This window comes from Tamandua tetradactyla, chromosome 16, assembly GCF_023851605.1.
Source record: "Tamandua tetradactyla isolate mTamTet1 chromosome 16, mTamTet1.pri, whole genome shotgun sequence".
Taxonomy (NCBI): domain Eukaryota; kingdom Metazoa; phylum Chordata; class Mammalia; order Pilosa; family Myrmecophagidae; genus Tamandua; species Tamandua tetradactyla.
Genome location: NC_135342.1, coordinates 67531269 through 67555229, shown reverse-complemented (window position 1 = coordinate 67555229; position 23961 = coordinate 67531269). Strand labels below are relative to the sequence as shown.

Sequence of the window (23961 nt, the reverse complement as noted above, 5' to 3'; positions counted from 1 at the left end):
CAGGTGCATGTTCCATTTTGATGATGCCTGTAGGAAGTGTGATAAGGTTTCTGCAGCAGATTAATGTTGCAGGGCCCTGGAGGGAAAGGCTGATAGGATCAAACTTCAATATTTCTTAGCACTCCTAAGGCAAGTACAACTCACTAAAACCTTCCCCAGCTCCAAGCAAACTTCTAGACATAGACAGCACGCAACTTACTCTCTCTATGCTGCTAAGCCTCTCGCTGCCGCGCTGCAGTGTGGGGTGGGGGCTTCTCAAGCTTGGGGTCGATCTGTGGGGTCCCTGCCTTGGCTCCCAAGTAATACAGGCCAAACGGGGAAGAACATGTGCTCGATGAGTGGCAGATGGCTTGAGCACATCCCAGCATTACGGGTGAGGGGACGTTTCCAGGGACCTCGTGACTTTAGGGCACCCAAAGCTAGAGAGGTCTGCACAGTGCCCTTGGACCGGGTGGTGGGAAAAAAGTAGAAACCGGTAAGGCGTTGGGAATTCCCGGAGCAAGGGAACAAAGAGCACAGAAAAAGGAGTGGCTGAGGACGGGTGAGCCAGGCAAAAAATAGGTGGACTTCAGGACTCAGGGGACCAAGGGTATTTATGGCTGTGGGCTGGGTCAGTCCTTCGGCAAACACCTTCGTCTATTTATCTCGGTTTTCTCATTAGCAGAATGGGGAAAAGGGCTCCTCGAAGACAAAATGTTAAAAAGAGAAAAAAAAGTATCCTTAAGATACTGAGTACATGGTCTGACAACCTTCTCAATACAAAAGCTGAAGAGGAGGAAGAGGAAAGGGAGACGGGAGGGAGGGAGGGAGAAAAAGAGAGTTCAAATGAATTTGCAATGACTGCTGTATTTAGGATCTATTTGTGTCCAAAGCAACCCTGGGAAAGCATGTATTTCATGTAAGGCACACCAGGTGTGGAGCTCCATTTAACGCTGGTCTCCATTTTAAATGGAATACGGGGTTATTGGTCACGGACCGCCTGTCTTAGTGCATCCAGGCCTAGACTTTGCTGCTGGAGGAGACAGGAGTTAGAACTCGTTTTATTAAAAGGGTGTTGAAGGAAGTGTGGCCAAAAGGGGCCTGGAGACAAGGCCTGGCGGTGTCGCCAGCACCCTCTCCATCATGTGCAAAGCCCCAGACTGGCTTGCATCAAATGGAGGTCAAATGAGGGGGAGGGGGAGGATGGTCATTACGCAGAGGTAATGACCATCAACAGAGCCACAGTTTGGGAAGCGCCTGCTGGATGTCAGGCTCTGTGCTAAGTGCTGTTTACGTCCATTCCCTCATTTAAACCCCAGAGCGCCTCAGTGAGGCAGGTGCTATTAGTGTACCCATTTTACAGGTGAGGCAGCCAAGCCTCAGAAAGGTTGACTGTTTTCCCTAACACACTGCAGCTAGTAAGTGGCAGAGACTCAGGGTGGTAACCCAGGTCCCTCCAACTCCAAAGCCTGTGCTTTTATCACTCTTAGTCACTTCCACTGCAGGTGGCCAGGGGATGGGGCAGAGATTCGGGCGGCGTGTTTGTGAAAGGAAGCCTAGGTGGGCCCGTTTGGCTGGGGCCGTGCACATACATGAGCCTGCTCTGAACCCTCTCCCTGTGTCTCCCAGGAAATGAATATCCAGCAGCTCACCAGCTACAGAAAGAGCGTCATGTCCTTGGCCGAGGCGGGGAAGCTCTACCGCAAGGACCTGGAGATTGTGCTCTGCAGTGAGCCCCCCATGTAAACGGCGGTGGGGGCTGCTTCTCCACCTTCCCCAAACCCTGCCCCTGCTACCCTGACATCTCTACCCAGACCCAGGGGTCATGAGCCCCTGCCCTCCCGCAAGCCCCACCCCCCCAACCAGCCAGCAGAGCAGGGAAGGAGAGATGGAGGAGGGGCTGCTGCTCTAACTTGCTCTCACCCTGCCCGCCCTGCCACCCTGCTCTGCCCGCAGCCTACATCTCCAACCGCATGGAAGGAGGAGGGAGGGGCGTGGGGGGAGGGTCCCTCCGCTTTTCGCTGTGATGCATGAGCTCGTTTACTGTATGATTTAGGCTTTGACGTCCAACAGAGTGGACTCCTCCCTCCCGCTGCCCTCTTTGCCTTCCCTCTCTGCCGCCCCAGACTTCCCCAACTTCCACCCACCTCTCAGCTAGTGGTGTAGCTGTTCCTCCGAGTTCCTGTTTGTGGAAGGCACTGGCCCTTCCCTTGCCGACTTTCTTCCGTGTGCGCCTTTTCTCTTTTTGTCTCCTGTCTTCTTGTTTACCAAAGAAGAGTTTACAGGCAATTAAATGGAAAAGTCCTGCTGTGGAAGCTCGCTCGTTTTCTTGAGTTGTCAACTTATCTCTGCAGCTCACAGCTCTTCTTGGCAAAGAGAGGGGCTGCCGTCCTGTGGGGGGGGGGGCCTGGGACTGCCAGCTGGGGTGCAGTAACTAGAAGCAGAGGCCTAGACTCCAGGACTGTGGCTCTCACTTGCCATTCACTGCCTGTCTGTCTTTCCATCAACCTGTGTTAGCCAGGGTTCTTCAGAGAAAAGGAACCAAAAGGAAATGTTGGGGGGGGGGGTAGTGTAATAAATATTATGAGATTTATTATGGGAATTGGCTCACACGACAGTGGGGATTGGCAATTCCAAACTCTGTAGGGCAGACACAAATTGGAAACTCTGGTGAAAGTTCTGATGCATTCCCCAGGAGATTCTGACTGGCTGAAGGAGAGATGGAAATTCTTCCTTCTGACCCCTAAAATAATTAGTCCTCCCTTTAAGGCCTCAACTGACTGAAGGAGACCCCTCTCATTGTTGAAGCTGTTCTCCTTTGTGATCAGAGATGCAGCAATCAACAGACATGATGATTTAAATCCACAGAACACACCCATGGTGGCGGCCAGGCCCCAGCTAGCTTGACCAAACAAGCAGACACCATAACCCAGCCAAGCTGACATGTGAAATTAGCCGTCACGCCGATCCTAGTCACTTCTTTATTCCATGTTTTTTCTACATCTCCAAGATAACAGCAACCAGTTTACTGAAAGCTCACCAGGTGCCAAGTATTGTGCTAAGCAGTTTGCATGGACTGTCTCCCTTAATCCTTGGAGGGACACACTGTGCTCTGAAGACGAAAGACGGTGAGGAGCCCCAAGGCCAGTTGGTGGCAGAGCTGGGATATGAACCCAGCAGGCCAAGCTCACGTCCGTGGTAGTAGGGGCACTAACAAGGCCTGGCAATGATGGAACTAGGTGATCTTTACAAAGCAGGGGGAACTCCAGCCAGAAGTTCTAGACCACCATCAATTTAACTTCGCCTCCTGAAAGTGCAAGTTACCCCAAAACTATGGATCAGCCAGCCCTTGGTATAGGACCAGCTTGGCCTTTGGGTCCACAGAGCTCTTTGAAACCCTGGAATAGGGAGAGAACTGATTTTTTTTTTTTTTTAATGCTGTGATTTACTGTGTACAAGATGCCCTTTCATAATATGGCATCATTTAATCCCACAATAATCCTATGAGATGGATAGCATTTTACAGATGGAGAAATTGGGCTCACCCCTTGTTGAGGGTGACACAAAGCCTAAGTGGCAGGGCTAGGACTTCAATGCAGGCTGGTCTGACCCCAAAGTCACCTGTGGACATGGCCCTCTCTCTGATGACTTGGAACCATCTGGAGCAACAGACCACTGAAGGCACTGGTCACCTGAATCACATATTGCCCTCGCCCCTTTCCCAGCCGCACCCCTGTCTGAGAGAGCACGCCCTGCACACAGCCTGGATGGTGCAGCCCAGGGAACCCTCTGTCCCCCCACCACAGCCATCTGGGCCACCAGTGGACATCTGATCCACAGCTGGGCCCAGGAGATTTCCCCTGGAACCTGGGTTTGAGACCCAGAGTTGTTAAGGAGAAGGTGTGACATCATATGGCTCTGGGGGTGGGGTGGAGGGTGGCGCCATGGAAACCCAGAGCCACACTGATGTTGGGAGGAGAAGAAACAAAGGTCCCTGAAGAGGAAGCCAGTCAGATAATAGTGAAGATATGTGGAGAAAAACACAGATGGAAAACCAAATCAGAAGTGGGGGGAGGGAGTGAAGGACAAGCGGGGAGAGAGAGAAAGAGGGGTGGGGAGGGCAAAGGAGCCACCTACCATCTGCCAAGTACTCTGTGGCACTTCCTAACACTGCTTTCCCTGCACTCCCTACGTTTCCCACTACAAAATCCCTGGTTACTTACGCTATCTTGAGAGGGCATCTCCACGCAGCACAGTGCCCACAAGGCTGGAAGCCAGGAGACCATTGCATCCCCAGTCTTCAGGCCGTGTGCAGCTAAATGAGGACAGAGCCCCCACCCCCACCCCCACCTGTGGCTTTCGCATATGCCCCTCCATACACACTCTGTTTTGTATGCTTAGGTCAAAGCATCCCAGGGCAGGATGGGGTGAAGCAGTTGCCCTGGTTTGGGGCCCACGTTGGGACAGAAGTGGGTGGGTCTCTGCTGCAGCTTCCCTGAGCCTGGTTTCCGGGATCCCTTTTTCCCAGGCGTGCTTCCAGTCAGAGGAGCAGAGAGACTTGTGCTCTCAGCAAGATGTGTTTTTTTTTAATGAGCCCGTTTAACGTATCTGAGCACAGGTATCCTTGTTCACTGGGACAAGGGGAGAAGAGAAAGCAATCCCACAGACGATCACCATGCTGCTGTTAGTGATTTCTTCAGACTCTCCCCTGTGCTGGGCAGACCAGGCCAAGCCAGCAGGGACCCAGGTGACATTTGTGATTGATTTGAACCATTTCTTTCTCCCGTATAATACCGGACATTGTTGCTGCTTCATTCGCAGAGGTATTAGATGCTGATGAGCAGGCTTAGCTCATCTCCAATGAAGATAACCCTACTCCAGTCCCATTCCCTTGAGTGGCTGGGAAACCAGCAGCTCCCATTCCAAACAGAAGCGTGGGACCTGATGTGAGTGTGAGATCAGAAGCAGCTGCATTCACACACACAGATTTCAACCAGAGAGACAACTGTCTCTGGGCCATGCGCTGTATTCACACAATTCTCTTGAAAGAATTCTGAAAGAATTCTGAAAGCCAGGTGCAAAAAACCCTGCATTTTGGAGGGCAGCACAGCGTGTTCTGCCGGAGTCCTCCAGGCCCATAGGGGCACAGCCCCTGTAGCATAAAGGTCCTCACACCTTTCACCAACATTACCTCGAAGGCAACCCCAGCCACAGCCCCAACTTTGAACACAAAGGTCAACAGCCACCCTTCATTACCAGAACGTGCCCGTGGCCATCCCCACAGCCGGGTCAGTCGCAATGAGGACAGGGCTCGGAACCTCAACAGATGGCATCCACTAGAACCCACGGCCACGATGAGAACGTTCCTAGCACAGATTTGTCAAACCCACAAGATGCCAGGTCACTGGGGGGATTCTAAAGGGTTCAGACCCCTGCAGTTCTTCTTCCATGGAAAAGATATTTTCCTGACAACCCTGGACCTCTCATGGGGAGACAGTGAGAAGACGGGTTGAGGGACTCTGAGAGGACGTGGGCTGGGCACGGCCGTGGCCAGGCAGGAACCCATGGGCCCCATGCCCTGCATCATGAAGCCACAGACCCCCTTGGCAGTGGCTCCAGAGGGAACCATCACTTCCTCTGGGAATCTCTCCCTGGCTTCCCCGCGCCTAGGGTGGGCACCTTGTATTTGGCTCCATCATCTTCAATCAGTAACAGATGTTTATTGAACACTCTTCTGGAGCTTACACTCTGTATTATAAACATTATCTGTTCATAATAAATATATAAAAATACATGAAGTAGTGATAAGCTGCAAAGAAATACCAAACAGGAGAAAGGGACAGAAAGGGTGGGAGAAGGTGCAATTTTAGATTCTCTGAAAAGGGGATGTTCAAGCAGAGACCTGAATAAAGTGAAGGGTCTGTCCTGTAGCTGTCCTTGGGAAGGGTCCACAAAGAGGAAGAAGCTCAGAAAAAAAGTCACTGGAGCTGGTGCAGAATGAGGGAAGGGGTGAACTCTCCCTGAGGGTGGAGAAATAGGTGAGGTTGGGTCACATGGTGTCTTGGAGGCCATGATTAAAAGGACTTTGGATTTCATTTTAAGTGTGAAAGAACGCCACTGAGGGGGTGACATCAGAGAAGGGACACAGTTTGATGTATTTTAAAGGTACCTCTGGCTTCGGTCTGGTCACTAAACTGTAGGAGGCAAGAGAGGAAGCAGAGGGACCAATCAGGAGGCTTATGCGCTAGGGCAGTTGAGAAATGTTGGTGGCTTGGAGCAAGTGGCAGGGAAGGCTTATTAAATACCAGATTCTGGATGTACTTTTAAGGTAGAGTCAGAAGGACTGGCTACAGATTGGATAAGAGATGTGGGAGAAAGAACAGGAGTCAAGAATGATTCCAGGGCTGCTGGGTGCCTAGTGGGTGCCAATCACTGAGATGGGAAGACTGGGAGAGAAGAAGCTTTGGGGAAGGAAGGTGAGGAACCAGGATTTTGGACAAGCTGCCTGGTATGTGTTGGATCTGTCAGATATCAACAGAAAACAGAGGGCACATTCTCATTAGGATAATTCAAGTAGGAACTATTTACAAAGGTGTGGGGGCAGGGCTCAGGGGGGCCACAAAAGATGGTGCAGAACCACAGGCTGGCATGAACCGTGTACAGCCACTTAAAGGCTTTTATGAGGGATGGGCTGGCTGCCATGGGTGGGGTGGGACAGGGTGAGGAGCTCCTCTGGGAATAAGGGTTGTCTAGGGAAAACTGGGGGATTCAAATGTCTTTGTTTTATCCATATCTGTGCAAATGTTCCTACCATGTTTCTGGATCCCACTCCTTCCCTACCAGTGCCCTTACATTGGTGTAAGAGACCTGTCTCTGCAAAAATCTTCACCTGGGCTTAGTCCTCAGCCACCATCAGAGATGAGAGACCCCTTCAAAACGATCCTCAAGGTCTTCTGGTTCATCACGTGTATTCTTAATTGACTGCGGTTTAAAAATTCTCATTGTCCCTATTTGTGCTCAAAATCTTTAAGCTCACTTTGTTGCCATAGAAACCAAGTGCCACAGCCACTTGAAATCTCAATGCTTTACCTGCATATCATCTTAGTCAACTACTGCTGAGAATGTGAGGAATCGTGATGTCACCACCTGCTATGGATAATCCACGTTCAACTCCCTCTGACAAGAGGAGGTTATCTCTTCCCTTCTTGAATAATTGATCAACCAAATCCCACAATACTGAGAGACTGTTTCCTAGGGCTGTTTCCAGTACCAACTGCTAATTCAGTTAAAGTCCCAACCGGAAACAGACAGCACTTTCAAATTATAAAATTTAAGAACGATATATTCACAGAGGTCTCTTTACAAACAAGGGCAGCATTAGGGAGAGTGGATAAACAAGGGCTAATAACTGGGGAGTTGCTGTTACCACCTCTAGGCCCAAAGGATGAGAGGAAGAAGCAGTAACCAAAACCAGAAGGAAGGAATTGTGCAGAGAATGTCACTTTCTGGTCCAAACACACTGTCAACCTGAGGTTACCTCTTGAGTAGCAGATACCACACCTCCACTCTCCGTTCTTCCTTTCCTCCCATCTCATTCCAAGGCTCCCTATTGCCTAGACCCAACCAGAAACCAGAAGGTCAGGAGCAGAAAGAAAGATGGGGATGTGGCAAGAGTGATGAGGAGGCACGAACAGAAGACACTCAGCACACACAGAAAAGAAGAGCTCTCAGTAGGCACTGAGCATATGAATCTGGAGTTGCAGAAGAAGCTGGAACTGGAGGTTTAAATTTGTAAAACACTAGTGCAAAGATGGGGCTTAAGATCATGGAATGGGATGGAGATGAGCCAGGAAGTTATAGAAAGGAGGTCTTAGAAAGGATCTCATGGTCCAACAATGAGAGCTCATGGCCAGTGAGGTAGAGAGCGACAAGGAAGGTATTGGTTTCCTGAAAGACAGAGAAGAACATATTCAAAGAGAAGGAAGTCCATGAATGCTGCTGGGATGTACAAGGGCTGAGAATTAAATGACCACCTGTTTCCTTGTCCAAGTCCTCCCCAAGGACAATGGGAGCTCCCTGAGATAGGGGCTGTGTCTTCTTAAGAGTGCATGAATGCAGGAGTAAATGTATGAATAAATGAATGAATGCTTCCACCTTAAGAGTAAAAGAGTGGGTATGAGCCTGAGCTTAATCTTGGAAAACTCTTAGGGAATGATGGAATCATAATAGCTCTAAGAACCCTGAGAGATTAGTCACTCAGATTAGCCAGGTCTTTGAATGGAAAGCAACAGAAACCCATTTATCTCTCGTTTCAGCAAAGAGGAGAAGTTCAGATAGAAGCTGGACTGTCACATATTTTGAAGGTCCTCCAAGACAACACAAATACTGCCAGGGGAACTAGAATACTGCCAGGACTCTGATGGCTCCATATCTCAGACTGATGACCTCCTCCATATGGCAGGCAACACGGCCAGCTCTGGCTATATATATCCCCAACATCAACAAGTATGCCTGGCATATGGCAGGTGCTCAATAAACATTTATCGAATGAACGAATAGGCTCCAAGTGACACATCTGAGCTCAGTTTTGCTGGCAAAGATGCATTGCTCCTCTTCTTTTCAGTTTCAGTTAAAAATACCCAGGAGATAAGAACTCTGGCCCACCTGCGGTCACCGGGTGGGGTAATCTCGTTAGAATTAGGTTCTAATCCTCATTAGAACTGCATGGATGGGACAGGGGCTGGGAATTCCCAAGGAAGGATGGATGAGTCTTTTCCCAGAAGAAGGGAAGTGTGCTGGACCACAGAACAGTCATCCCCAAATCCCCACCTTACAAATTGGAGGGAGGAAAGTCAAAACCGGGAAAGAGGGGTGCATGTGTCAACGGGTGGGTATGCGGGCAAATGAGTCAAGAGGAGGGGACGGGGGTGTATGTCAGCATGTGGGCACATGTGTGAGGGAGCCAACCAGAGGTCTGCAGAGCACCTTCCAGATGGACAACAATGGGTGGTGAGACCAGAACTAAGTATGCGAGAGAAAGGAGACCTGAGCCGTCACCCAAAGAATCGCTTCTTCACAAGGAGAATTTACATACTGCTTGGGTCGTTACAAATGAGAAAACTCTAAGCACTTCTCCTTCCAGTTCTGGGTAGAAAAGAAAAGAGGAAAACGGGCCACATCAGGACTTCAATGGACCCTGAAGGCTTCTGCCTTTGTGGGCTTCTTCCTCCATTAAATATATATATATATATATATATATATATATATATATGTTATTCAAAAATACATTTTATGGCTGCATTGGTACAAGACAAATGTATAGATATTACATAATCAAACATTTTCTTCAACCTAATAGGTCATTTTTTTTCCTTCTTATTTTAATAGAAATTAGAACTTTCCTGTGGGCCGCAGTTACTGCCCCAACTGCATGTAGGGGGGAAGCCGTCCCTGAGCGCAGAGGCCACTGTTTCCTGGGGACCTGGTTCAGGGGCCCCAGGTACCGGCAGGTGCTCCTGTCACCCCAAAGGCATAGCTGTTAGATTTGGCAACTAGGCTAAAGCCAGGAAGGAGTCTCCAGGTGGCCAATCAAGAAAACAACACAGGAAAAAGAAAAGCAGCTTAGAACAGAGCCTCACTGAGTCCAAGGGCCCATCTTCTGGTGATTAGTTTCATTTCATTGTGTTTTGTTTCAGGACAACTGAAGGCTCAAAGCACCTGGGAAGAAGTTGAGCAGGTAAAATGCCATGCATGAAATATTGGAGAAAAATAGGCGGCGCTGTCACTACAACAGGTTTTGGGGGCACACATTTGATGCCAGGTTCTCTGCTAAGCACGTTTCTAGAATTGGCTTCCTTCATCCTCATTCCTGCCCAACAGGGGAGGTATTGCTATCATTTCCTCTGTGGAGATAAGGACACGGTGGCACAGGGTAGGGAAGGTGCTTGCCCAAGCTAACACAGCAAGTTAGTGAGAGTCAGGGTTCAACCTGTGTTCCAAATGACTGTCCTTTTCTACTGACTACACAGAGCATGCATTCATTCCACAGATATTTACTGAATGCACCCTATGAGCTGGCCCGGTGCTAGGGAGACCATGCATTCATTCCACAGATATTTATTGAATGCACCCTATGAGCTGGCCCAGTGCTAGGGAGACCATGCATTCATTCCACAGATATTTATTGAATGCACCCTATGAGCTGGCCCGGTGCTAGGGAGACCATGCATTCATTCCACAGATATTTATTGGATGCACCCTATGAGCTGGCCCGGTGCTAGGGAGACACTATGTGACAGCACTTGGCTGCGAGGTGCTTAAAGACTGTGAAGCACCTGGTGGATGATGAAGCTTGCAATGATGACTCAGTGGGTGGGTCTGAGAAAAGCACAGGAAGAGGCACCTAACCTAGACTGGGGTGGGGGATGGGGGCAGGAAAGAATTCCTGGAGGAGGCAATAGATAAGCTGAGACCTGGAGGAAATATAGGATTTATTCAGGAGAAGGGATGGGAGAAGAGAGAACCATTTCAGGAAGGGAGAAGAAAAAATAGCAAAAGCAGTGGCACAAAGGCCAGTGGTCACCTGGCTCATCTGGGGACCATGGGGGGGTGGGTAAGGGGGAGACAAGGCAACTGTCCCCCTGGGGTATGTGCCAGGTCTGTGGGAGTCCCATCCACTAAGCAGGACTGAGTGCACCAGGCGGGCTTTCCCAGGTGGGCAGCAGGGGTGACCAGGGCCTCTTGAACTTGGAACCAAGTGACTTCCTTCGAGTCCTGGGGCAGCTACAGAACCTCCACCTAGAAGCAGAGGAGGCATCTGGCACTTCACCTCTAGCAGACAGTAAATATTAACCCTGCAACTGCCATTTAATGATACTATGTGCCAGCCAGCCGCTGTGCTATGTGTGTATTAGGGTTCTCCAGGAAAACAGAATTGACCGTAAATATTATGACACTTATTATAGGAATTGGCTCACATGACTGCAGGGATTGGCAAGTCCGAATTCCATAGGGCAGGTTAGAAGTTGGCAACTCCGATGATGGTGACGCTGAAGTAGAGATAGAAATTCCTCCTTCTGACTGCTGAAACATCATTTCTCCCTTTAAGGCCTTCAGCTGACAGGACGAGACTTCTCTCACTGCTGGCCAGAACCTCCTTTGTTGGTTGTAGATGCAATCAACTGAAGACCATACATGCAAACCCATCTATGAAATACCCTAACAGCGACAATCAGGCCAGTGCTTGCTTGACCAAACAGCAGGGCACCATAGCCCAGCCAAGGTGATATAAGAACTCACCTGTCACAACAGTGTGATAAGGTCAGTTCAAGTCTAGACACAACACTCCGAGGAAGATACCTCCTTACCCTCATCTCAGAATGTGACAGGAACAAAAATATTAATGAGGAAATAGGATTACACTTTTGCCCGTGCATTCATTTCTTGTGACTGTAACACTTTGCCACAAACTTGGGCATAAACAAACACAAATGTATTACATTACAGTTCTGGCGCTAAGTCTGAAATGGGTCTCACGGGGTTAAAATCAAGATGTGAGCAGGGCTGGGTTCCTTCTTGGAAACTCAAGGGGAGAATGTTTCCTCCCTCTTACAGGCTTTAGATGTTTCCTTCACCTTTGAAGCCAGCACTGGCCAGGTGAATGTCTCTCACATGGCATCCCTCTGGCTCTGACTCTCTGCCTCACCCTCCCACGTTTAAGGATCTGTGATCTCATTGGGCCCAACGGATAATCCAGGACAATCTCCCTATTTTGAGGTCAGCTGATTAACAGCCTCGATTCTCTTTTGCCACGTGAGATGACCTCTTGGCTACATCTGAGGATTAGGATGTGGACGTCTTTGGTAGGGGGGCGTCATTCTGCCTTCCCCCACCTGCTTGGCAGCTTGAGACTTTGTTGTGGGAAGGAGTGGGATGACAGGTTAGGAGTCCCAGAAGGAAATGGGTGCCCCGAGGTGTGTGTGCTGAGTAGTTCTGGGCAGGAATTATGGACAGTCACCATGCCACTTCTGTGGACGTACATTCTAGCTGGGGGAGCAGAAAAAAGCATGTATTGAGCCATGGGGTCACAAGTGCTGTGGAGAAAAGCAATGCCAGGGAGGGCTGTAGAGTATGGGAGGTGGCTGTGTACTGCGGTTTAATCCGGCTGGGCTTCCCTGAGGAGGTGATTGAGCCCCCTGGGAAGGAGGAGAAAAAAGGAGCCACGCAGCCCCTGGGAGAAGAGGGTGCAGGCGAAATGCCCCCACAGGCCTGCTGGCTCCATCATGAGATGGTCCCTTTCTGTCCTGAAGCCTGTAGTGCTCGCTACTCCCTCTGAGATTCAGCTTTCTTGAGCGACTGATCCTATGGTAAGGGAGGAACTGAAGACGTGGGCATCCTGGAAACCACCCAAGGGCCTGGGTAAGGGACACAGTTCCCCTTACATCTGTCCTTCGTTTCCATTCAGAGACCACAGTCTGTTGTGAGAACTTGGCCAGACATTCCTTTTGGAGTTTCAAATTCCCAACCTTGCAATGGGTGATGTGCACATTTCCTTCCGAGTCTTACCTCCTGACCATTCACCAAAGAGGATGCACAGATGGCAAATAAACACATGAGAAGATGGTCTTCACATCAGTAGCCATTAGGGAAATGTAAATTAAAAGGACGGTGAGCTACCACTCACACCAGTGAAAATCAAATTGTCACTTAAAGAGTTTTATTTTGGTTTACAAAAGCAGAGTCTACTAAATTCTTGTGGGTTGAAGGCAGCTTAAGAGAAAAGGCTCCCTCTGATAGCCAGAACACAGAACATGAAAACAGTATTTTAACCAAATTAACACAATGATATCCCCACATCATTCTGTGCACTCCTGGGTAATTCAATCTTGTTCTGCTGGATCTCGGTTTAGCAGTCTGTTTCCATGAGGCTGTTTTGCTTCTGGACTAAAAAGAGTCCTGGAAATCCTTACTCAGTCCACTGGCATGACCTTAAAGCTGTCTGAGCTCAGAAGCCCATACCCAAGAGTCTATCCTTTAAAGTACTGATAGTTTGAGGTAACTGGTACAGTCATTTTCCGAAGCTCCAAGACTGCCCTTTCTCACTGAAGACACAAACTGCAGCTGGTAGCTTATAGCGGCGTCTTCAGGCAAGGGAAAAAGCTACCTGTGGATGGCGGACTCCATACCTACAGGTTATCACCTTAACTAACAACATCAGAATGGAGGAAAGCAAACATCTCCCTCAGAGTACAGAACAGAAATACTCCACAAGAGGTTTAATCAGTATTTCCCCTGAGGGTAAAAATATTACAGGCAGTTACCGTATTGACACATCTCCAGGGGCTTCCCATAAAACGATTTCTGCAGTGCTTAGATTAACAGCATTTACTTAAAGAAGCTTAACCTCAGGAAGGCTGAGCTTCTGTTCTGATAACGCGTCTCATGCAAATCTTAAAATAGTAACCCATTAAACAAACTTAATTGTCTGGCTTCCCTTTGTTTTTTTTTGAGTGAAAGGATACATCTTTGTGATTTTCCAGGGGTTCTCTAGAGAATCACAAAGTGCATTTTAGTTGTAAAATATTGGAAGCCCCCTTTGTTTTTCTGTGTTTACAATCTGATTTGGGGAAGGCAAAATGTGAACAATTGTCAGAGGAGATGTGCACATTTGATTACAATACCCTCGTCAGTGCTGAACAAACCATCTCTGGTTGCCTGTTGAGTTGAGTGATTTTTAAATGAGTTTAAAAATAAACAAAACTAGGAGAACTGAAGACATACGTCCACATAAAGCTGTACATGCAACATGGATGACCACTGAAGACATGTTGAATAAAATAAGTCAGACGCAAAAGGACAAATACTGTATGCTCTCACTGATTTTTTTTGAAACAGAAATAGCATGCTCTGAGTCAGAATCTAGAATACAGGTTATCAGGGGGAGGAGGAGGGACAGGGAATGGGAAGCCGAGGCTTTAAATGCGCAGGGTTCCTATGTGGAATGGTGGAAATGTTTAGGTAATGGGTGGTCACACAACACTGTGAACACAATAAACAGCACGGAAATATACATCTGAATATGACTGAAAGGGGAAATGTCAGATTGTATGTATGGTTACAGAACCAAAATTAAAAATCTATGGAACGACACTACGCAGTGAACCCTAAGTTAAACTATGAACTTTAATTAATAGTATAATTATAAAAATATGCTATCATCAATTGTAACACGTTCCACACCAATGCAAGTTGTTGCTGGTGTGGTATATGGAAATCCTGTATTTTCTGTATGACCAGTCTTTAAACCCACAACTTCTCTAATAAAGGAAAAAAAAAAAAACCTTGTATGCAAATGTTCATAGCAACACTCCACAATAGCCAAAAGATGGAAACAACATAAATATCCAGCCTCTGATGAATGAATAAATAAAATGTGATATGTTGGTGGGACCCACGGAGGAGGCGCCCATAACTCGTGGAGTACTTGGGCCTTGTGCAATTTTAAAAAAAAGAGCAACAAGACTTCCGGAGAAGATGGCAGCTTAGTAAAATGCGCGGGTCTTAGTTCCTCCTCCAGAACAGCTACTAGGGAGGTAGAGCTGATACAGGGCAGCTCCCGGAGCCACGAGAGATACCAAGAGGACAGCATACCCCATTCTGCAGCGGCTGGCTGGCTGGAAGAACCCACTCTGGTGAGATCGCCAAGGGGCGCGGGCTTACCCGGGCCGGGGCGGCAGGCGGCCGGAGTCCCTCCCTCCCTCCTTCCCGGGCCGGCTGGGAGAACTGGACAGGCGGTTCCCTCAAGCCGCGGCGGCTGGTGCCCCCCCCCCCCACGCGCGGCCCCCTGGACCAGCTGGGAGAATTGGATGGGAGATCCCCAAGCTGCGGAGAACGGTGACCGGGGTCCCTTCCAAACACGTGGCTTCCCGGTCCGGCTGGGAACAGTGGATAGGCACTCCCCCAAGCCGCGGCAGCTGGCACCCCCCCGCCACGATTGGTGCCCCAGGTCGGCTGGGAAATTTGGACAGGTGCTTCCCCAAGCCGCGGAGGCCGGCAACCCTCCCCGCGCGCGGATCCCTGGGCCAGCTGGGAGATTCGGATTGGCACTCCCCCAAGCCGCTTCGGCTGGCGACCCCCCCCCTACAGCGAGAGTTTTCCAAAGTTAAAGGAGCCACACCATCTTTTACTGAGTGGGACCCGCAGACAGAGGAGCGCCATGAGCGCCACCTACTGGGCAGGATAAGAAAAACAGAGCCCAGAAATTTCACAGAAAAATCTTTCAACCTGCTGGGTCTCACACCCAAGGAAATCTGATTAAATGCCCAGATGCCAGCAGAAAACGGATCACGCTAAGAAAATTGAAGATATGGCCCAGTCAAAGGAACAAACCAATAGTTCAAATGAGATACAGGAGCTGAGACAACTAATGCTGAATATACAAACAGAAATGGAAAACCTCTTTAAAAACCAAATCGATAAATTGAGGGAGGACATGAAGAAGACATGGGCCGAACAAAAAGAAGAAATAGAAAAACTGAAAAAACAAATCACAGAACTTATGGGAGTGAAGGACAAAGTAGAAAAGCTGGAAAAAACAATGGATACCTACAATGGTAGATTTAAAGACACAGAAGCTAGAATTAGTGAATTGGAGGATAGAACACCTGAATTCCAAAAAGAAACAGAAACTATAGGGAAAAGAATGGAAATATTTGAAAAGGGGATCAGGGAACTGAATGACAATATGAAGCACACAAATATATGTGTTGTGGGTGTCCCAGAAGGAGAAGAGAAGGGAAAAGGAGGAGAAAAACTAATGGAAGAAATCATCACTGAAAATTTCCCAACTCTTATGAAAGACCTAAAATTACAGATCCAAGAAGTGCAGCGCACCCCAAAGAGATTAGAACCAAATAGGCGTTCTCCAAGACACTTACTAGTTAGAATGTCAGAGGTCAAAGAGAAAGAGAGGATCTTGAAAGCAGCAAGAGAAAAACAATCCTTCACATACAAGGGAAACCCAATAAGACTATGTGTAGATTTTTCAGCAGAAACCATGGAAGCTAGAAGACAGTGGAATGATATATTTAAATTACTAAAAGAGAAAAACTGCCAACCAAGACTTCTATATCCAGCAAAATTGTCCTTCAAAAATGAGGGAGAGCCCTCTTCCCCCTTCTGCTCCGGCGGCGCTCCATCCGCCATCTTATCCTTCCCTTTCTCCTCCTGATCCAGCAGCTCTCCAACCACCATGGTGCCCTCTACCGCCTTCACCAGCTCCTCCACCACCGGCCTCGACAGCCTTGCCACCCTTACCTTTCCTCCTCCAGAACAGCTACTGGGGGAGTGGAGACATTACAGAGCAGCTCCCGGAGCCACGACGGAGATCAAAGGGACGGCGTACCCCATCCTGGAACGGCTGACTGTCTGGGAGAACCAGCTCCGGTGAGATCGCCGTGGGGCGCGGGCTTTCCCGGGCGGGACGGCAAGCGGCCGGAGTCCCTCCCTTCCTCCTTCCCAGGCCAGCTGGCAGAATAGGGCAGGCAGTCCCCTTGGGCCGCGGCAGCTGGCGCCCCCACCATGCGAGGCCCCCAGGACCAACTGAGAGAGTTGGGTCGGAAATCCCCAGGCTGCGGAGAACAGTGACCGGGGGGTCCCTTCCAAACACGTGACTCCCAGGTCCGGCTGGGAACAGTGCACTCTCCCGGGCTGCGGCAGCTGGCGCCCTCCCGCCACGCTTGGCGCCCCGGGCCGACTAGGAAATTCGGTTGGGCGCTCTCCCGTGCTGCGGTGGCCGGCGACCCTCCCCGCGTTCAGACCCCCGGGCCGGCTGGCACTCTTCCAAGACGCTTCGGCTGTCAAACCTCCCCTAGGGCGAGAGTTTTCCAAAGTTAAAGGACCCACAGCAACTTTCACTGGTGGAACCCGTAGACAAACGTGTGCCACGAGCGCCACCTACTGGGCAGAATAAGAAAAACAGAACCCAGAGATTCCACAGAAAAATCTTTCAACCTGTGGGGTCCAACACCCAGGGAAATCTGACTAAACGCCTAGACGCCAGCAGAAGAAAACGGATCACGCTCAGAAAATTGAAAATATGGCCCAGTCAAAGGAACAAACCAATAGTTCAAATGAGATACAGGAGCTGAAACAACTAATGCTGAATATACAAACAGAAATGGAAAACCTCTTCAAAAACGAAATCGATAAATTGAGGGAGGACATGAAGAAGACATGGACTGAACAAAAAGAAGAAATAGAAAAACTGAAAAAACAAATCACAGAGCTTATAGAAGTGAAGGATAAAGTAGAAAAGATGGAAAAAACAATGGATACCTACAATGATAGATTTAAAGAGACAGAAGATAGAATTAGTGATTTGGAGGATGGAACATCTGAATTCCAAAAAGAAACAGAAACTATAGGGAAAAGAATGGAAAAATTTGAACAGGGTATCAGGGAACTCAAGGACAATGTGAACCGCACAAATATACGTGTTGTGGGTGTCCCAGAAGGAGAAGAGAACGGAAAAGGAGGAGAAAAACTAATGGAAGAAATTATCACTGAAAATTTCCCAACTCATATGAAAGACCTAAAATTACAGATCCAAGAAGTGCAGCGCACCCCAAAGAGATTAGACCCAAATAGGCGTTCTCCAAGATACTTACTAGTTAGAATGTCAGAGGTCAAAGAGAAAGAGAGGATCTTGAAACCAGCAAGAGAGAGAAGCAATCCATCACATACAAGGGAAACCCATTAAGACTATGTGTAGATTTCTCAGCAGAAACCATGGAAGCTAGAAGACAGTGGGATGATATATTTAAGTTACTAAAAGAGAAAAACTGCCAACCAAGACTCCTATATCGAGCAAAATTGTCCTTCAAAAATGAGGGAGAAATTAAAACATTCTCAGACAAAAAGTCACTGAGAGAATTTGTGAACAAGAGACCAGCTCTGCAAGAAATACTAAAGGGAGCACTAGAGTCAGATACGAAAAGACAGAAGAGAGAGATATGGAAAAGAGTGTAGAAAGAAGGAAAATCAGATATGATATATATAATACAAAAGGCAAAATGTTAGAGGAAAATATTATCCAAACAGTAATAACTCTAAATGTTAATGGACTGAATTCCCCAATCAAAAGACATAGACTGGCAGAATGGATTAAAAAACAGGATCCTTCTATATGCTGTCTACAGGAAACACATCTTAGACCCAAAGATAAATATAGGTTGAAAGTGAAAGGTTGGGAAAAGATATTTCATGCAAATAACAACCAGAAAAGAGCAGGAGTGGCTATACTAATATCCAACAAATTAGACTTCAAATGTAAAACAGTTAAAAGAGACAAAGAAGGACACTATATACTAATAAAAGGAACAATTACACAAGAAGACATAACAATCATAAATATTTACGCACTGAACCAGAATGCCCCAAAATATGTGAGGAATACACTGCAAACACTGAAAAGGGCAATAGACACATATACCATAATAGTTGGAGACTTCAATTCACCACTCTCATCAATGGACAGAACATCTAGACAGAGGATCAATAAAGAAATAGAGAATCTGAATATTACTATAAATGAGCTAGACTTAGCAGACATTTATAGGACATTACATCCCACAACAGCAGGATACAACTTTTTTTCAAGTGCTCATGGATCATTCTCAAAGATAGACCATATGCTGTGTCACAAAGCAAGTCTTAACAAATTTAAAAAGATTGAAATCATACACAACACTCTCTCGGATCATAAAGGAATGAAGTTGGAAATCAATAATAGGCGGAGTGCCAGAAAATTCACAAATACATGGAGGCTCAACAACACACTCTTAAACAACAAGTGGGTCAAAGAAGAAATTGCAAGAGAAATTAGTAAATATCTCGAGGCGAATGAAAATGAAAACACAACATATCAAAACTTATGGGACACAGCAAAGGCAGTGCTAAGAGGGAAATTTATTGCCCTAAATGCCTTTATCAGAAAAGAAGAAAAGGCAAAAATTCAGGAATTAACTGTCCACTTGGAAGAACTGGAGAAAGAACAGCAAACTAATCCCAAAGCAAGCAAAAGGAAAGAAATAACAAAGATTAGAGCAGAAATAAATGAAATTGAAAACATGAAAACAATAGAGAAAATCAATAAGACCAGAAGTTGGTTCTATGAGAAAATCAATAAGATTGATGGGCCCTTAGCAAGATTGACAAAAAGAAGAAGAGAGAGGATGCAAATAAATAAGATCAGAAATGGAAGAGGAGACATAACTACTGACCTCACAGAAATAAAGGAGGTAATAACAGGATACTATGAACAACTTTACGCTAATAAATACAGCAATTTAGATGAAATGGACGGGTTCCTGGAAAGACATGAACAACCAACTTTGACTCAAGAAGAAATAGATGACCTCAACAAACCAATCACAAGTAAAGAGATTGAATTAGTCATTCAAAAGCTCCCTAAAAAGAAAAGTCCAGGACCAGACGGCTTCACATGTGAATTCTATCAAACATTCCAGAAAGAATTAGTACCAACTCTCCTCAAACTCTTCAAAATAATTGAAGTGGAGGGAAAACTACCTAATTCATTCTATGAAGCCAACATCACCCTCATACCAAAACCAGGCAAAGATATTACAAAAAAAGAAAACTACAGACCAATCTCTCTAACGAATATAGATGCAAAAATCCTCAATAAAATTCTAGCAAATCGTATCCAACAACACATTAAAAGAATTATACATCATGACCAAGTAGGATTCATCCCAGGTATGCAAGGATGGTTCAACATAAGAAAATCAATTAATGTAATACACCATATCAACAAATCAAAGCAGAAAAATCACATGATCATCTCAATTGATGCAGAGAAGGCATTTGACAAGATTCAACATCCTTTCCTGTTGAAAACACTTCAAAAGATAGGAATACAAGGGAACTTCCTTAAAATGATAGAGGGAATATATGAAAAACCCACAGCTAATATCATCCTCAATGGGGAAAAATTGAAAACTTTCCCCCTAAGACCAGGAACAAGGCAAGGATGTCCACTATCACCAGTATTATTCAACATTGTGTTGGAAGTTCTAGCCAAAGCAATTAGACAAGAAAAAGAAATACAAGGCATCAAAATTGGAAAGGAAGAAGTAAAACTATCACTGTTTGTAGACGATATGATACTATACGTCGAAAACCCGGAAAAATCCACAACAAAACTACTAGAGCTAATAAATGAGTACAGCAAAGTAGCAGGTTACAAGATCAACATTCAAAAATCTGTAGCATTTCTATACACTAGTAATGAATAAGCTGAGGGGGAAATCAAGAAACGAATCCCATTTACAATTGCAACTAAAAGAATAAAATACCTAGGAATAAATTTAACTAAAGAGACAAAAAACCTATACAAAGAAAACTACAAAAAACTGTTAAAAGAAATCACAAAAGACCTAAATAGATGGAAGGGCATACCGTGTTCATGGATTGGAAGACTAAATATAGTTAAGATGTCAATCCTACCTAAATTGATTTACAGATTCAATGCAATACCAATCAAAATCCCAACAACTTATTTTTCAGAAATAGAAAAACCAATAAGCAAATTTATCTGGAAGGGCAGGGTGCCCCGAATTGCTAAAAGTATCTTGAGGAAAAAAAACGAAGCTGGAGGTCTCACGCTGCCGGACTTCAAGGCATATTATGAAGCCACAGTGGTCAAAACAGCATGGTATTGGCATAAAGATAGATATATCAACCAACGGAATTGAATAGAGTGCTCAGATATAGACCTTCTTATCTATGGACATTTGATCTTTGATAAGGCAGTCAAGCCAACTCACCTGGGACAGAACAGTCTCTTCAATAAATGGTGCCTAGAGAACTGGATATCCATATGCAAAAGAATGAAAGAAGACCCATGTCTCACACCCTATACAAAAGTTAACTCAAAATGGATCAAAGATCTAAACATTAGGTCTAAGACCATAAAACAGTTAGAGGAAAATGTAGGGAGATATCTTATGAAACTTACAATTGGAGGCGGTTTTATGGACCTTAAACCTAAAGCAAGAGCACTGAAGAAAGAAAGAAATAAATGGGAGCTCCTCAAAATTAAACACTTTTGTGCATCAAAAAACTTCATGAAGAAAGTAGAAAGACAGCCTACACAATGGGAGACAATATTTGGAAATGGCATATCAGATAAAGGTCTAGTATCCAGAATTTATAAAGAGATTATCCAACTCAACAACAAAAAGACAGCCAACCCAATTACAAAATGGGAAAAAGACTTGAACAGACACCTCTCAGAAGAGGAAATACAAATGTCCAAAAGGTACATGAAGAGATGCTCAATGTCTCTGGCCATTAGAGAAATGCAAATCAAAACCACAATGAGATATCATCTCACACCCACCAGAATGGCCATTATCAACAAAACAGAAAATGACAAGTGCTGGAGAGGATGAGGAGAAAGAGGCACACTTATCCACTGTTGGTGGGAATGTCAAATGGTGCAACCACTGTGGAAGGCAGTCTGGCGGTTCCTCAGAAAACTGAATATAGAATTGCCATACGACCCAGCAATACCATTGCTAGGTATCTACTCAAAGGACTTAAGGGCAAAGACACAAACGGACATTTGCACACCAATGTTTATAGCAGCATTATTTACAATTGCAAAGAGATGGAAACAGCCAAAATGTCCATCAACAGACAAGTGGCTAAACAAACTGTGGTATATACATACGATGGATATTATACAGCTTTAAGACAGAATAAACTTATGAAGCATGTAATAACACGGATGGACCTAGAGAACATTATGCTGAGTGAGTCTAGCCAAAAACTAAAGGACAAATACTGTATGGTCCCACTGATGTGAACCGACATTCGAGAATAAACTTGGAATATGTCATTGGTAACAGAGACCAGCAGGAGTTAGAAACAGGGTAAGATAATGGGTAATTGGAGCTGAAGGGATACAGACTGTGCAACAGGACTAGATACAAAAACTCAAAAATGGACAGCACAATAATACCTAATTGTAAAGTAATCATGTTAAAACACTGAATGAAGCTGCATCTGAGCTATAGGTTTTTTTTTGTTTGTCTGTTTGTTTGTTTGTGTCTTTTTTTTTCTTTTTCCTTTTTTTTACTATTATTTTTTCTCTATATTAACATTCTATATCTTTTTCTGTTGTTTTGCTAGTTCTTTTCCTAAATCGATGCAAATGTACTAAGAAATGATGATCATGCATCTATATGATGATGTTAAGTATTACTGATTGCATATGTAGAAAGGAATGATTTCTAAATGTTGTGTTAATTTCTTTTTTTTCTTTAATTAATAAAAAAAAAGAGCCAAAAAAAATTGTGGTATGTTCATAAGTGTAATATTTTTCAACCATTAAAAGGAATGAGGCACTCTGATCAGCAGATGAGTGGATTAACAAAACGTGGTATATACATATGATGGAATATTATGCAGCAATAAGACAAAATGATGTCCTAAAGCACATGACAAGATGGAGGAGCCTTGAGGACGTAATGCTGAGTGAAATTAGCCAGACACAAAAGGGTGGATACTGTATAATTCCACTTTTATGACCATGGTAAAGGTAAAAACAGAGGTTTATAATACAGAATATAGCGGACCTTGAGATGGGTGAACAGTTTGCTAATGAGGCTGAACTTAATTGTGAGGGAACAGACAGAAGCGAAGGCGGTTCACTAGTGGGTCTATAAGTGATGTTACCACATTGAGGGTGAACATGATTGAAAGGGATTGCATAGAATCATGTGTGCCACCAATTAACACTACATATATAAAGTTCTTGCATGAACTATCACAAAGGTATGCATCTTGTACAAAGAGCTATAATTTCAGGGTACAGGGGGAAAACTGCTATTGCATGCTATGGGCTATGCTTAACAGGAAAACATCAACAGTACCACAGCAACAGCAGAGTAAATAACGGGGGAGGGACAGGAGTTGGGGGGGGTTGGATTTTCTATTTGGTGAGGGTGTGTTTATTGGCTGTCTTTCTCTTCAGAACAGTGAAATTATCTAAACGTGAGAGTGCTGATGGACTGTTGGCTTTGGACATTATGCATGATTCCCAGTAGATGGAAGTGGCTGAAGGATGCACTGACTGAGAAGTAGATTGGTGAACGATGGCATAAACATATGATGGAACACAGGGCTGCTACGAAAAGGAACAAAGTAGTGAGCCATGCAACGATGCGAATGAACTTGTGGACATTTGGTGAGGCAAAATAAACCAGAAACAAAAGAGCAAATATTATATGGTCTCATATAGAAAATACTTATAAGAAAACGGGGGCCTAGAATGTAAGTTCTTATAGCAGTCACATTTAGTCTGACCTAACAATTTAGTGGTAATTGTTATTTCTAGATTTTGATAGACTGTTTTATAAATGTATAACCTAGTATTTAGAGACAAGAGTGAAGCCGATTGAATCAGGATTAAGGTTACTGAATCACGATTAAAGGGGTAAGGAAGACATTGCATGTATTTTAGAACTTCACCTACTCTTTGAGATCAAAGGAAGAAAGTCTTATTATGTCCAGAACTTCAGTTTTCTGTGGCACATAATCTAATTCAACTTGTCTGGATAGATCATTTAAATAATCCAAACACAGAGAGCCCAAAATAAGAATGAGAGCTTTTTAATCCAGTATGGCTTGATGTAATGCCTGGATACATCCCAGAGTATATTGAGCAGATAATCAAGAAGTGTTGACAAAGTCCCTTGAGCAATGGGAGAAAGATTATGGAACTATTAAACTTTACCACTGGGGAATCCCCTGATACTGTGTCAAACATTAGGGACACCCAATCAATAGGACAAGCCTTTGATCTTGAGGCTTGCTCTTGTGAAGCTTATGTGTGTAGCAGAGAAGCTTAACCTACCTATAGGTATGCCTAAGAGTCACCTCCAGAGGACCTCTTTT

At 45.5% G+C, this 23961-nt stretch overlaps 1 protein-coding gene across 1 annotated transcript in view; it reads left to right on the top strand.

Annotated features, from left to right (window-relative positions):
• The window catches only part of CALB2 (calbindin 2), a 36833-nt gene extending 25376 nt beyond the window's left edge, over positions 1–11457 (top strand). The window contains exons 11-13 of the mRNA XM_077132960.1: positions 1609–1721; positions 9675–9715; positions 11087–11457. Coding sequence (XP_076989075.1) covers positions 1609–1721; positions 9675–9711 — 150 coding nt within the window. The 3' untranslated portion in view covers positions 9712–9715; positions 11087–11457. The remainder of the gene's footprint in view (positions 1–1608; positions 1722–9674; positions 9716–11086) is intronic.
• Positions 11458–23961: the final 12504 nt, after the last annotated feature.